General features: G+C 40.7%; 1 protein-coding gene across 1 annotated transcript in view; it reads right to left on the reverse strand.

Annotated features, from left to right (window-relative positions):
* The window catches only part of SYT6 (synaptotagmin 6), a 166068-nt gene extending 151996 nt beyond the window's left edge, over positions 1 to 14072 (reverse strand). The window contains exon 1 of the mRNA XM_048498131.1: positions 13906 to 14072. Within this exon, the coding sequence (XP_048354088.1) occupies positions 13906 to 14053 (148 nt within the window). The 5' untranslated portion in view covers positions 14054 to 14072. The remainder of the gene's footprint in view (positions 1 to 13905) is intronic.
* Positions 14073 to 16179: the final 2107 nt, after the last annotated feature.

Consider the following 16179-nt stretch of genomic DNA (forward strand, 5'->3'; position numbering starts at 1 on the left):
GGGAAAGGTATCTGACTTCCACTGGGCATTCACATGCATTGTTTTTCAGTGACTATTTCACTTGATTACCTGGGCTTTTCAGAATAGAAATGTAATCTAATCTTGTTTTTGTTTCTTTAAAAAAGAGCCTTACCCTTTGAAGACAAAATAAAGAACAGGAATGGCTGTACGAAAGTGAAATTAATTTCTGCCTCTGGCGTAAATTACACTGTCTAGACATTAAGAAGAGCCTATCTGAAATATCCTTTGGCATTATCTCTTTAGGTCCAGAAGACATGAATCAACCAGACAGATCGCGAGGCTGCTAGTATCCAAAGTTCAGGCGAGGTACAACTAGAAAACATATTATTTTAACTAGGAAACTATATGTATTCAAGATGGGAGATAACACTCCTATTGAGGCTTTGCAGAATTTTGTCAGTGCAGCTCTTATGATACAAGAGGGAGAAGTCAATTTTCTCTTCAGTGCAGCCACCAACCTGCAGCACAGTCATCAGTACACACAAGTCCTGCAACCCTAGGAAAGGACAGCTGGGGGAGGGGATGTGGAAGAGATCCCAAGTCCTTCTCACCACAGGTCACTGGATCCAATCTGTGTGGAAAGACAGTATTATGCAACAAAATTGAAATTCAAATTTGAATAATTCTGTGAGAAAAAAGCCATATCTATGCTGCATATTTGCACCAGATTTAAGCTAGCTTAGATGTCAGAGTCACATTCAAATAACCATGATAATTGGTGTTTTCTAAAGGTACTTACATTTTTTTTAAGTCACACCAATTCCCTTGGTATACATATTTTTCCAGGGAATCCAAATAGTTCAGCAGATTTGAAACCAGTATAAATTTTGGGGGTGAACATTGCTAAGGGCTAGCTAGACGAAAAAACAAAATCAATTTCAAAAAGGGGGTCTGATCAGAGAACCACCTTGGAAATGTTTGGTTTCTGTCTATGGTGACCAAGAAAATATGTGTTCAGGGACACGAGCAGGCATGAGGAAGATCACAGATCTCTGTTTGCATAAGGCAGATTGTGCCCATTCAGATCAGAGCCATGTGGGGAAAGTGGAGAGATAAGCAGCCCCATCCAAAGTCCCCAGTGATGGGATGAGAGGCCGCTACACTACCCTGCCATCTCCAAGAAAGCTTTTTGGCAGAGCTGGGAGCAAAAATGCAAAATCCCCTCCCCACCACTGAAAAGCTCTCCATATGGTTTACAGGACTTGAGCAGGGCACCACGTTCCCAGCCCTAGAACCTGAGTGAGAGCCAACTAACATCGGCTCTGACCCAGGGTCACTGGATCCCAGCCTGATTTCCCCCCCCCCCATGCTGGATTCCCCAGGGAATGCCCCAACCTGATCCCCCCCCCACCCATGCTGGAGTCCAATCAGGATACCAGTACAGCCCTGCCACAGAATGGACTTCTGGGTTTTGCAGCAGCAGATGGGACTGTTAATTATTCAATTCCTATTCAGTTTTCCTATTCAAAACCAGGCTTGGCAGGCTGATAATGTTATTAGCAAATTAGAATGTGTATGTACAAATTTCCTTTTACAAATGAATGGAGCTATATGATCATCATGTCCTCTGTTTGTGCCCTAAAACTTCCTAACAATACTCATATGATACTAAAGAAACATGCCATTCCTTGACATTGATCCACTGATTTGTGTATGATCACGCCCTAAAAAAATAATTAAATCATTCCTGTAATTTAACTAGGAAGAAATCTACTGGGACTATATTGCCTTAAGTAACTTGTGGAATACACTGTAACATAAGTCAAGCAGTTAATCCTCTGGCTGCATATTTGCTGAGATGTTTATATCAAAAAGATTCTCCCATTAAGTGCCGTATTTCTTTAATTGACTTAATTATGTATTTAGAAGAAAGTAGCAACAGCTTGGTGCATACCTAATATAAACATTGCTGCAGTAGAATCCATTCAAAAATGCTGCAGCAACCATGAGGTAAAACAGGCAAACCAGACAGGATCCAGTGTCCCCTTTTTCTATACTCAGGAAATTCATGATGAAGCCTGATTTTCAATGGCAAAAGAAAAAAGATCTTGTACTTGCCCCACTACAATAGAAAATAAGTGTTCACAGTATGAATGAATTCCATAAATAATGACTTTTAGGATTGTGAACTTGATTATGAATTTTAGGATTGTGAACTTGAATATATAAATGAAAAATATAATATCATTTTTCTGATATATTCAGGTATTCAGAGCAGTATTTGGGATTCTCAGGAATACCAATGTATCCAGGTCATGAATATTTATGGAAATATTTAGGTATCTTCAGAAATATCTGATGCCAGCATTTGAAGAAGAAGAGTTTGGATTTATATCCCTTTTTTTCTCTTGAAAGGAGTCTCAAAGGGGCTTACAAACTCATTTCCCTTTCTCTGGTCACAACAGATACCTGGTGAAGTAGGTTGGGCTGAAAGAGCTTTCAGAGAACTGTGACTAGTCCAAGGTCATTCATCAGGCTTCATGTGCAACAGCAGGGAAACAAATCCAGTTCACTAGATACGAATCCACTGCTCTTGTGGAGGAGTGGGGAATTGGTTGTCCACCCTTAGCCACTACATCACGTCTGCCACCCTTAGCCACTACATCACGCTGAAGGATCCTAAATCTGTTTCCTCCCATTTCACAGGTTTCCTGGGCAAAAGGAGAGAGGCAAGGAGGAAGAGAGGAAGCTCTCCCAGGCAAATTGGATCATAGGTCAGGGAGATTGCTAGAACTGCCTGGTTTTAAATGATTTGTGCTGTTCATTTGGGTACTCTTCTCTTGGCTTGTTTAAAATGCAACTGTTTTGCATTTTAATTTTAAAGGATCTGTGCTTTCGGTGGCATTTACAGTTCTATCTTTAAAACATTATTGTTTCATATTGTTCTGCTTCTATTTTGAAACTGTTCTACAGTTGTTTTAAAGATCATTCTGTGTTATGTTTTGGGGGGAGTGGTTTCACAAAATTGTGGGGTGTTCCTGAAAAAATTGTTTTGAAATAAATTTCTGATTAGTTTTCAATAACAATTAATTGCTGATGAAAGTTTAACTATTTTAAAACACCCACAAGAGGGCATCAAGTCCTCTCACCAAGCAGAATGTCTTGTGACTTGCTCATGAAGGGCTAACTTCACCAAGCATGCTGGCCAACTCATTCACTGTAGAGAGTGTGATATTTACAGGGAAAGAGGGGCAGCTTGGCTGCTCCTCCCATCCCTTTCCTACTGGGCTGGGGCCATTCTGGCCACTTCTTAGATTTCCATAATAATGTGTAGGGCTTTAAGATTAAAGATGCTGGGTAAAACAATGCAATTATTTAATTTGCATGCTGAGAGAGGTGTATGCAACTAGTTTGTTCAATGTAACCTTGGTATGTTGTGGAGCATGAGATCCAGTCATTTTTGAACTGTGAGAAGAAAAGCATGAGGAAAATCTGTTAGAAGCTCCTGTGTTTGTTCCAGTTGACTGCTTTGTTGCTAAGTGGTCTGAGCTGGAGAAGTGCTACTCACTCAGGAATTACAAAGTAAACAAATCTCATTGGATTCCTATTCAGGATCTTGCTGCTGAACTGCTTTCTCCTGGGGTGGGTCCTCCCTCCCTTTCTCTCTTTGCTGAAATCACTTCCTTAGGAGGTGGTTGCTCTTGTGTGTTTGATTATTGATGTTTTTGCCATGGAGAAAGCATGGGTTTCCCCATAGGAAACAATAGAGACAAGTAAGATAAGCTAGGGCCATCCTGTTCAGGACCCTTGGTTCAATTTTGTTGAAACTGGGGGTGAGGGGTTAGTGGACATACAAGACTAGGATATCCACAATTTTGGTCTAATTTGGTTGAGGAACAGCCACTCCATTTCCTTGGAAAGAGTCCCACTATAGGGAATAATAGACTGGACAAATTTCTCAATTAAAAAACCCCTAAATCAGAATTCTAAAATGACGTGTGAAGACTGAAATACTCCAGAACACTGATATTGGACCTTTTCCAGAAATCTGAATCCAAATAATATCAGTTTTTGTTAAAGTGCACATCTGTAGCCTCTTTACACATCCCAGAGTACACAGGTTGGGTCCAGGGTCCTCATCCTATATCCTATGTAAAATAAGTGAGTTGTGGTTCTCAGCTTCCCTATTCAGATTGTGACTGTGGTGTACACAGAGAAAGAACTTTATTCTTTCTCAGCCAGACCATTTTTGTGACATACTGGGGGCACTAGTTGGTCTGATGGGACACACCAGAAATTTATACCACAGTCATAGCCTCAATTGGGCACCACCAGTGTCTGATACCACACAGCACTGATACAACTTTTACAATAACCTTTAGAACTGGAATGACAACCATTTAGAGTCATCATTTTGCTGCAGGTGAGGCAAGTGAGGGAGCAAAATGGCAATTGTCTGATATCAAAACATTATTTCCAGCAATAAATTTAGAAATAACATCAATGCATCATGGGATGCTCTAGGATTCACCCAAAATTCTATAATTTGTTTTTGGGTAAGTCCTAGAGCATCCTATAAAACACTGATGCCATTTCCAGAAGTGACATTGTGGAAGTAATGTTCCAGCCTCAGGAGATTCCCATTACAGTAAGTCTTGCCCTTGCCAGTCTTCCAATGTGTTAGAACACACCAGTCCAAAAGTACAGCACCCCACTTCCAAGTCACCTTGAATTTGGTACACTGCACTCAGTTTGCTCATTTGCAAAGAAGTACCAGTTCAGCACTTAAAATTGCAGTGATGCATCTGATAAGGCTTGTAAACTCCTAAAACTGATAGATCAATACATTCAGAAACTGAAAACACTTTTTTATTTATTCCTTTCTTAATAGATTTGCTCCACATATATCAAACTGCAGGAGAGAAATGGCTCAATACCCATTGTTATTAGAGACACAGTCAATCTTATCTACACAACAACAGGTAGCCCATTACACCCAGACCTGCCAGCTGCTGCTTGTGCATTAGAACATCAACCATTTTTTAAAATTACAGGCAGGAGTGTATCAACTTTATGTTTTACAGTGGTGAAGCTCAATTCACTTTAAACACCAAGATGCTTCTTTCTCAGTTTCCCGGTTCTGAGCGGCAATGACAAATGGCTATGTGCAGAGTTCAACAGGCAGAACAGCAAACTACTTCCATGGCAAATACTAAGCCACACACAATGGGAAGCTGGAGGAACATGCAAGAATTAATGACTGCAGAACACTTCAAGCAAGAGGGAATGAGAGTCCTGTAAAGTTTGTCTGAAATATGGAACAGCTTCAGATTTCAGTAGAGCCAAAGACAAAACCTCGTAACCCATAAAGATAAAGGCTGGGGAGAAGGGCAATGGCTCAAGCAATTCCTTGGGTTCTTGGTAGTTGAGATCTGAACATCTGAAGGAATGCTTTCCTGGACTCTGAAATCATTTTTGGAGGTCCTTCTCTTTATGCTTCAGACTTCAGATCTACAGTGGATAGAAGGGGAATCTTTAACATCAGTGCTGTGAATGTGGAATCCCCAGATGAAATAGGTTCTTCTTGCCTATCTTTGCCTGTGATTTGCTAACTGGTGAACCCTTTTCTTCTTTCCTCAAGTCACTAAAGTCTAACATTTGGCTACTCACTATTATTACGGACTGAATGATTGATTTATAATGCTGCCAGGTTTTGATTTTTTTAAAAAAATCAATATTGTTGCTTTGGGTGCTTTTAATCTACTGATTTTCTTCAGTCTTTTTAGTCATTATTCTTGTATTATATTGATTTAACCTCTATTGTGAGGCATCCTGTATAGCATTGAAGAGAGGGCTACACATTGTTAATGAATACATCACTGAATTCAATGATTGTGGGCAGGCAACTTTTGCTTTAGCTCCCCCATCTGTAAAAACAGTAGGAAGGAATAGTTATCTATGTTACATGAGGGATGAAGAAGGAATAACAGAACTATGAAGCATTGCCACAGTAAAACATATTGTTAAGACAGTAGAGTTACTGACTTTGCAATCTTGAGGGGGGGTGATAAAACCCCTTAGGATTCAGCATGACCTTGACACATGTGAAAATGCTACTTATGCCAGCAAAAGGGGCATTTATGCTGGGGCAACAGCACTTACACCAGCGCTGAAGGGGGCATTTGTATGAATGTGGCTGGCTCTGGTCCTTCCTGAGCCATTTCAGCCCGGAGATACCCCCATTTGCCTGTGCTAACTTATGCTGGCAAAAAGGTAGGCACAATCCATGGAGCTGCATAGGGCAGTTCCATTGGGGTTGGGAGAGCATCCCTGTCCTTGGAGGTGGTGTGGGTCCACCATCCCGGGCTGTGGCACAATCCCCCCCCCCTCAGAATTGTACTGTTAATGTTTAATGCAGTGTTAAAATATTTCTTTTCTCCAGACTTTTAAACATGATCTGGTTTTGGTATTTTGCTATGCTTATCTGATTTTGCACATCCATGCACACTTTCTTTACACTGTGTTACATTATTTTACTTGTTGTATACCAGCCTTGACAGTTAATATACTGCAATAAACAAATATATGATTTTTATTATTATGCATCAAAGTCTTAAGAAATATTTACTCTCTTATCAGCCAGTGTTTGCTATGCCTCCTGGAAAGCAAAGGCTGCACATTTTAAAAAAAATCATAACATATTTTATATGATAGCAAATTTGGGGGAAGGAATCTGCCAAGGATAGTTTGAAATCTTCCGTGATGCATAAACCATGTTTTCTTCCCCTGCATACACAAGAAGGCATCTGCCAGCCCAGCCCAATCATTCACTGATGTGTGCATCCAATTGCATCATTGATCATTTACATCTGATAACAGACCACTAGAACACAGTCCTCATTCATCTTTTTGGCAGACTGTTATCAGAGGCATCTTGCCATTGCTGCAGAAAGCAGCTTGGGTGTGGCAGGTTCACATACAAATCCCACTCCAAATTCTTGGGCTCCCTTATAAGCTGCCAGTGTGCATGTGCTGCATTTTACTCAGAACTTCGCTTGCCATTTCTTTGAGAGCTTTTTTTTGGTCTTGTGTTTTGATAAATGGCAGATTGTGCTTTTGTTTTGTCTGCATTGCACCAGACTTTTCCCCATTTCATCTCTGTCCCCACATTAAACTGCCCAGCCTGAAAGAAATCATTCAAGTTCACCCTCCCTTATAAATCATTGGTGCCTTTAAGAAATTTTAGACTGTAAACTTAATGCTAACATGACTGAGATAAGTTAGGCCAGCCCAATCTTATCAGACCTCAGAAGCTAAGCAGGATCAGCCATGATTACTATTTGGATGGGAGGCCACCAGGGAATCCTGGGGTTGTTGTACAGAGGCAGGCAATGGCAAACTACCTCTGAATGTTTCTTGTCTTGAAAACCCTTTGGGGTCTGTAAGTCAGCTGTGACTTGAGGACAAACAAACAAAATTTGATACTTGTTCCCCCGCGGCCCCCCTCATTAATTAATATTTCAAAAATGAAGTGGCAGCCTGCTCTTGGAGTTCTCCTGCTGAGCTTGTGAAGTAGGGCCCCAAAGGCCAGTCCCAAAGGCACCACTGCTTGGAATGCAAGATTACCTGGCATCACCTTCAGTTTTCCTGCTCTCATTTAATTTCACCTCCCAGATTCCCAAGTAGAACAGGAAAGGGATGCGAAGTTGGTGACATAGCTGGTGCTTGGAAGCACAGATGGGGATGATGCCTTTTCCTTTCTGTACCTTTAAACTAGCATATTTTGTTTTGTTTTGGCTTGCTCTGGCCGTTCAGTTTGCTTCTTTCCCAGGCCTGCTGTTTCCTTGTAACTCTGGCACCTTCCCTACTTGGAAGTTCATTGTATTTTGTAGAGACTTTAAAATTTCATCTTCAAAACACTTAAAATACAACCCTGATAAACAACCTATGAACCTTTCTAGTTTGTTTTTTCCTAGGACCCCCAACTTCTTTTATTGTTATTTTATTACCATTCATAATCTCTATTCTTCTGTAATCTTAGGTACATTTTGCTTTCAAAGACATTCATCTATTTTTATCAGTGGAACTCCTTACACTTTATATAAATTCATATAATTATAAAATGATTGTTGAATCGTTCAACTATCTGTTCAAGACTTTGTCTCATAGCTTCAATATAATTTTATTTCCTCTCTTCTCTATATGCTAACCATGCTAACCTGGTTTGTTAGCAAATATAACAGTCTTTTGCTTTATATATTTCAGCATTTATTTTGATTTCTCTTAACATAGATAATTGTTGTAAGAGTCTTATTTGCTGAGAGATATTCTTAACTCTCATTCATTTAAAAATCGTTCTCTTTTCTTTTAACCTCCTCTAAAACACTTTGCTTTTCTCTTGTCTCTTTTTCTTAGGTTCACAGTTATATGTATCAAGTGATCTCTGATAAATGCTTTATGTGCATCCTAAACCATTCTCAAGTCCATTTCCTTATTCAAATTGAGTTCAAAAATTATTTTAATCCTGAACAATTGAGTCGTTTTGAAGTAAGGCTTCATTTAATCTCCATCTGAAAATATTAGATTTTCTTTTGCAAACCAGGTTTATAGGGAAAAGTCCTTGATAAAAATTTCTACCTTAACCAACTTAGTAGCTATGTGTCTAGAAATCTAAATCATATCTATTTTTGAAAAATATGTGTCTTTCTGAAAAATTTCCATTTTTCTGCTTCCATTTTCTGCTTCCATATATCAAGCAAAGCAAAGCTGTCCATCAAATCAAAAAGTTTTCAGTAATTTAGGATTTCCCTTTTCTTCCCTTGTCAGAGGTAGGACTTACCTTGATTCTGCAGGTTGGGTTTTTTTTTGGGGGGGGGTAACCTTGAGTAACCTTTTTTGCGGGGGAGTAACCAGTCAGTGGGAAAGGCAGCATAACACTATTTTAATAAATTAATTGATGAATTAGTGGGCATTTAATTATTGTGTAATGCATTTTGGTGTAGGTAGTGGATTAAAGGTTAAAGTGTTATAGTGGATTAAAGGTTAAAGTGTTGAACCTGAGTATTCAATTTTCAGTTCAAACATGAAGCTCAAGTGGTGACCCGGGGCCGATCATTCTCTCTCAGCTGACCTACTTCATAAGGTAGACAGGGTAGGAGAGAAGACACCCATATATGCTTCCAGAACTCTTCAGGGGAAGAATAGGATACAATGGTTAGACACATAAATGTCACTCATGCCCTGGCTTTCTCCCTGATGCTGGCATTCTCAAAGTTGTCTGCAGTGCACACAAATTAAAAACAAGTCCTCCAGTGGACACAGCACTAGGTTATCCCATGCCAAATAATAAATGTAAGTAAATAGGGGTTTTACTCCTTTCATTTCCTAGATTTTATTCCTTCCTCCCACCATAGCTATTAATATGTAGATATGCATCACTGCCAAATAATAGAAGTGGACCAGCTAGAAAATAGATGCAGCTGGATATACAATTACCTTTTCTGCCAAGAGAAATCAACAAAAGGCAGAAGGTAAGCAAAGCATCCACAATGGCAGTGTGGAGTTAATGTCTGTATTTCATACATCTTTATAGTGTGTTTAGTACTTCATTAAAATTTTTGTGAGGTTTGATTTTTATATATATTTTCCTGTCCACTGGTGTAACTTCATTTTCTCTCTACTGGAAAAAAACAAACATGGAAGCAGGTGAGTTCTGGGGCTCGGTCTTCATCATGTTAGTTTTAACAGGAATGTTTGCCCCTTTTCAAAAAGTTATGGCTAGTTCACAGATCTTCTTTATAAATGTAAACTTTATATGTTCTTTATAAATATATAGTTCACAGATCTTCTTTATAAACGTTTCAGCTTCAAGGTGGCTATCTTCTGAACATTATTTTTTGCAATTTCAGAAAAGCTCCATGCCTTGAAACTTTCCTCATTCCAATTCACATTACTTTCTGTTCCATCTTTTGCGATTGGTGTGATTGGCAGAGAGTATGAAGTCATCACTGATCACATGCAGGTTCTTCTGAGTGGTACATCACAAAGAGGAAATGTGCTGCATGCAAATGTAGATAACACAGAAAAGCACTAGGGCATGGTGGAACGAAGCATCTTATCATAATGCAAAACAGCCAGGCAACTTTGGGTTGGTTGCATTCCACTTGTTATGGAAATGCTCTCCTTCTGCCTTGTAGCCAGACATCTTGATGTCACCAATACTGTCCTATGAAAATCTTTCCTATCTGCTTCATGTTAGGGCAGATTACCAGGGACCAGAGAGGAGTAGCATCTCACAGAAATCGCCAACTTTATAGTACGCAAATGTGTGTTTTCTCTGAGAACTGTTTGGAAACTTAAATTGGTACAAAATGCGATGGCCAGGCTATTTTTGGAGGCTGGAAAAAGAGATTTTGACCAGAAAGACCCATCTGCTGAAAGATCTGTACTGGCTACTTGTCTGTTTCTGTAAAGAATTAAATTGCTGGCCCTTATCTTTAAGTTTGTCAGTGGCTTAGGCCAGAGTGCTTGAATGGCTATATGGTCAAGCTCACCATTTAAAATCTGCCTCCCAAGTCCTGCTCTCTGTTATCCCATCTGCAGAAGTAAGGTTGGTTTCAGCTATAGATGGGTTTTTTGCAGTGGTGGTGGCTTGCCTTTAAAATACCCTTACCATTGAGGTTCACCTGGTGCTTATCTTACTGTCCTTTAAGTGCCAAACTGAAATATTTCCTGTAACTCAGACTTTTGACTGGAGGGTTTTCTTTCTTTTTTAAAAGCTGTTTTATGGTCATCTTCTAGCCTAGGGACTATTCTACAATTTTTTTAGACTGCTTAATAGTTGTTCTATGCCATTTTTATGCCCCAAGCTTCCCCCCAACCCCAATACTGACAATTTGTGTTGTTGTTTTTCATGATTTTATGGTATTGTTTTTGTGAATGGCTTCAAGCAGGTATCTGAATAGGCAGCATATGATGCTGCAAATATATAAATATTGGGCTTCTGTAGAAGGCTTCATAACTCTATAAATTATGCACCAACACTTTTGATGTGATAAACAGTAAGATACAGATAAAATGTTCTCAAAACTGGTAGCTGATTTCTCTTTTTCCAAATGACACAAGCACCAGACTTTATACACAATACACAGGCATATGTTTTGGTCAAGAGCTCAAACTTGATTTTTCATGCCATCACTAACCATCCTCATATGAGTTGACTGGTGGTACACTAAATAATTTTTTGCTCATGCAAAACAATCCATATGGTTGATCTCAGTGTGCACAGTCTGCATGAGGCAGTGATTGTCTTCAACTATTCACAAGTCACAGGTACTCCCATAAGCAGATTAACACTGGTGGAAGCACTTCTTCAATTCATTCTTAGCCATATGGGAGAAAGAGATTCCAGATCTCTAAGGAACATTCAATACGATTATAAAGTTCTCCTATATGCAAAAATATCTGTGAGAGAAGTTTCAGATGGGGAGCCATGTTGGTCTCCAGTAGAAGAGAAAAATTCAAGTCCAGTAGCATCTTAAAGACCAAGAATATTTCCAGGGTGTAGGTTTTCAAGAGTCAAACTTCCTTTCATCAGAAGGGAGAAAAGACATGCTCAGTGGAGAAGATCTTGTTCCTTGGGAATCCACAGAACCTTAGTTCTATAAGAATTCCAAATCTTGTACCATTTAATCCATATTCTTCATAACAATGCCAACCTTCTGGCAGCAAAGTTTCATAGTATAATCACAGTCTAACCCAGGGGTAGGGAACCTGCGGCTCTCCAGATGTTCAGGAACTACAATTCCCATCAGCCCCTACCAGCATGGCCAATTGGCCATGCTGGTGGCTAATGAAATGAAGCATTCAACCAGTTCAGACCATACTCCAGCTGCACACTTCTCATGTGGCTGTGAGAACTGCTCAAGTTGTACAAGGCAACAAACCTTGGACAATTTTTCACAGAATCAGTCCTCCACAAATTCCCCTTTCCCCACTTACGCTACCTGTAACTCTTTTCACTGCAGGCCTGGCACTTGTCCAACATAATCAGGCTCCATCTGTGCTTCTCTGTCTACCTGGTTCTGGATCATTCCAGCACCTTCAGAGGCACTTGCAACACTTTGGAGTCATGCAAGGCTTGAGAGGCTGGCAAAATTCTAGCAAGTAGCAAATCCCACCTGGAACTCATAGGCAGGTAGATTGTCTAAATCAGGGCATTGTTTGTAGTATGCTGGGAACAGCAGGTCATTTGGCTGCTCTAAAGCAAGAGAACAGATACCTCAGGCATAACCATCAGCAGTCACGATACTCCTGCTGAAATCGCAGCATCTGTCCCAATTGCCAGAAGTTCACAGAGATACAGACTAGTCAATAAGATGGGTTCCAGTAAGCATCCAAATTTGGTGAATGTTCCACTTCTTGCCCAGAAAACTGTATTCTACCAGATATTTCCCTTGCCATGCACTACAACACATCCAGCTGTCTCATAAACTGGGCTTAGCTCAGCAACCTGTTTCTGAATGCAAAGTTCATGTCGGTTATGATTTCATGTGTACCCAAAGAACCAAATGCCAGTGAACACCTGCAAAGTGTGGAGCCTTCACCAATGAGTGAAATTCAGAATCTGGGACCTGGTTATAAAGATCTCAAGTTGCAACTGAACGGGCATCCTGGCCAAGACAATCAGACACACTCTCTCACTCTCTATTCAAAAATTCATCTGTGATCATAAGATTACAGGCATTCATCTTCTATCCAAATCTAGGAGAGGTTTGTTGGCACACAAGGAAAGTCACCAAAAGCCAGAAAGTATCAGAAACAGTTCCTGTCCATGAGGACATGCTTTTCCAGAGAACATCTGTTGAAGGATTGTTGATTTTCAAGTAAACCTTTGAGCAGCCAAGAAAATTCAGATTAAGTGATAAATTAGATGTCGTTTTCAAAGGGTAAAGTGAAGACTGCTCTGCAATAGCTATGAATTCCCTGTACAGACTCTTTCCCTTGTCCTGCTGAGTGCATGGCTGTTTGCAAAACAGTGAAGAAAACATTCAATTAAGAATGTAATGACAATCCTATAGGATCCAGCAACATTCTTTTTCAAATAATGGCCAGCCAATTTTTCTGTGGAGCTTACAAGAAGGGCATGAAGAACCCTAAAGCCCAGATCACAGAAGTTCCATAGCCAATATCTAAATAGCCTCCTTATCTTCCAGTGTAAGAATATTTCTTCTGCAGAGTTCTACTCTTGGGGAGAAGGAAAAATCCCCCCCCGCCACCCCCCAAATATTAGAGCAGTCTGGTTTGGGGTTAAAAGGAGACACACTGCTTTTAAGGCTGGGGTAGTCAAGCCCAACTCCAATATCAGAGCTATAAAACTCTGAAAATAACATTTGTTAGCCACAGCACTGCACCCCATTCACTTCTAGAGAAACTAAGAACAGTAAACAAATTAAATACCCCTTTTCTTCCTTACACCAAGCACTAACCACTGGAAATGTATATTTGCAATTTGAAAACAAGGTCTTGATTTTGCTACATACATTTCTGAATTTCTTCAGTACAATATTTAGAGAGGATTGCTTCTACTCCCCATGCCACCCCCTCCAGTTCCTCAGATTACTATTTTGTTTAGAGCAGGCAACTTGCCACTTGCCATTTCAGTGCCAGGAAGCACATTTTCCTCTTTCTGAAACTGGCATCACACTACGCTTTCCCTTTCTAGTTCTAGTCTTGTAGCTTTCCCTGCTGAACTTGCTGTTTTCAACAGGTTTCTTTTGAGCCAGGATCCCTGACAGCTGAAGTCTGCACAAGAACAAATCAGATGGCAACAAATGCCTGGCTCAAGGTGGCAAGTGGGGTATTTGTACAAGCTCCTTCCCTTTGACCATCATGTGAAGAGGGAGAGTAGGAAAGCCCATCCCTACAGAACAGGGGGCACTGTACCTGGCTCAGGGACACTGAGGTCTGGAGAGAAGAGGAGGAACTCCTTGCAGGTGTCCAAGTCCAATTTGGGCAGGGTCTTCTTGCGACACAGGTCGGTGACAATCCGAGCTGCTGTCTGACACTGGTTGTCCACTTTAGCAGCATTCATTTCCCAAAGTTCATCTCCCTTTGCCTACCTGGGATGACTAGGAAAGACCAAAGAGGGGAAAACAGAATCACCACAATAGTGTCACACACCCCAGGACTCCACTAATGCATTCATGCCATCTTGCTGCCTCTCTGCCCACGAGGCACCCCAAGGATGGAGGTTGTGGTCAGGGCTCAGCAACTTCTGGTCACTTTTCCCAAACCACAGCTTGCTTCAAACCAGCCAGTGCCTTCTGATTGTCTTGTTGCATCTGATACCAGAGAGCTGTATTTACTGCCAAGGCGTGTTCTGCTCAAGGATCCTCCTCCCTAATTCAGTCTCATGCCCTCCTGGCATAGTTGCAGAGACACATTTCAGAGAATGTTTTTAACCCCTTTATTGCTCTACCTTCTTTTCCAGGTGGCAGAAGAGACATTTCCAGGGATGTGTACGAAGGACTGAAGCCCAATAGCATCCGTAGACAGCTAAAAAGAGCATTACAGTCTTCCTCACTGTGCAGAACAGCTTGTCACAACACAGAGCTGAAACTGAGCAACACGATTGGCTCCTGCACACGCTGTTTCCAGCACAAGGGAGGGAACAGGTTTTATTTATTGGCTCAGCCCAGCCCTAGCATGCTAAACTGCAGATTGCTAATAGGGTGCCAGACCCGTTTTGTGTTTGCTAATTAGATCATTGTTCTGTGCTACGTCAAGGTTCCCGCAGTAAGTTCAGGCAACCAATCCACACACAGACCGTGCCAATTCTCAGGCATGAGTAATGATCACATAATGGATAATTAAAATGACACCCAGTGGAAAGAAACTCGGCTGTGGAAGAGGAAGTGAAGAAAAGTTAAGAGAGGGAGACTGGTAGCCAGCAACAGAGAGTCAGCCAAGTGGCTTTCAGCAGCCCTGTTCTCATAGGTCCTAGGAACATGTGCCTCCTGGAGAAATTCTGCTGTGTTTATGGTATCACAACAAAAGAAAAAAAGAGGAGTACTGGCTCATGCAACACTGCAGAGCTAAAACACAATATAAAACTCTGCCCACAATCCAGCATCATGTCCTCCACTATATGAGAGGCTTCTCAAATTCCAGGTAGAAGGAGATGGCAACCCCCCTCCCCCCCCCCACCACCTTCTTGCCTAAACAGAACCATAGATAAATGAAGCAAGTTTGGTCAAACACTATCAGTTTTCACATAGCTTCATTTTATTATTCTTGATCTCTCCCTGTTTTTATTTATTTACGAGCCCTTTTCTACTCCCAATGACACTGCATAACACGATGTCCATTGTGATATTTCATCATTTATTTATTTAGTACATTTTAATCCAGCCCTCCCTTCAAGGAGCTGGGGGAAGCTGGAATTGTTTCTTCCATTTTCCATTGTGCCCTCACAACAGCCCTGCAAGGTAAGTGAGGACAAGGTGACTGGCCCAAAGGTTCATGGCAAAATGCGGGTTTTGGACTTAGATAATCAAGCACTGTTACTGCTACACTATGCTGGCCATTTTGTTTCCTTAGAATTTTTCGTGTGTGATTTCATTTCAGTAGTTTTGCCTTCACCTACTCTCCCTCGTTTATGCTAAGAATTCTGCATTAAGAGAAATATAATGAGTGGTTCAGAATTCACTTGACTCACTTAACCTTTCTTAGGACCAAGCACGGGATATACCAGCGTTTCTGGAGTTGCTAGGTAAATGCACGCATAGAATTAGTCATTCCTATCTTCCCTCAGCTGCTGAAGGAAACGGGACTGTGCATGAAGGCTTATCCTTGACTTCCATGTTGTTTAGATAGGAAACATAAGCCTCCAGGTCAAGCCTGCAGGGAGAAGCAGAACAGTTTTTTATCTTAAAGCAAAACAAACAAACAAACAGAAAGGTAAAGCTGCACAGACTAAGAGCTCCTGGTTCTTGGACGTAGCACCAGGGATCAAAAAAAAGCAGAGGTGCAGCTTTACCTTTCTGTCCATGAAAATCCCATAAAGTCCATAAAATCCCATAAAGGTGCATCTTCCAATGTAAAATGACAGAAATGTTATTCTTTTACTATAGTGGGCCATTTGACATTTTAGTCTCAGTAGATGAGTGGCAGTAATAAAAAAACCTTACAGTAACAGAGAACAAAGCTGGAATTTGG

The sequence above is a fragment of the Sphaerodactylus townsendi genome, linkage group LG05 (genome assembly GCF_021028975.2).
Source record: "Sphaerodactylus townsendi isolate TG3544 linkage group LG05, MPM_Stown_v2.3, whole genome shotgun sequence".
Classification (NCBI taxonomy): domain Eukaryota; kingdom Metazoa; phylum Chordata; class Lepidosauria; order Squamata; family Sphaerodactylidae; genus Sphaerodactylus; species Sphaerodactylus townsendi.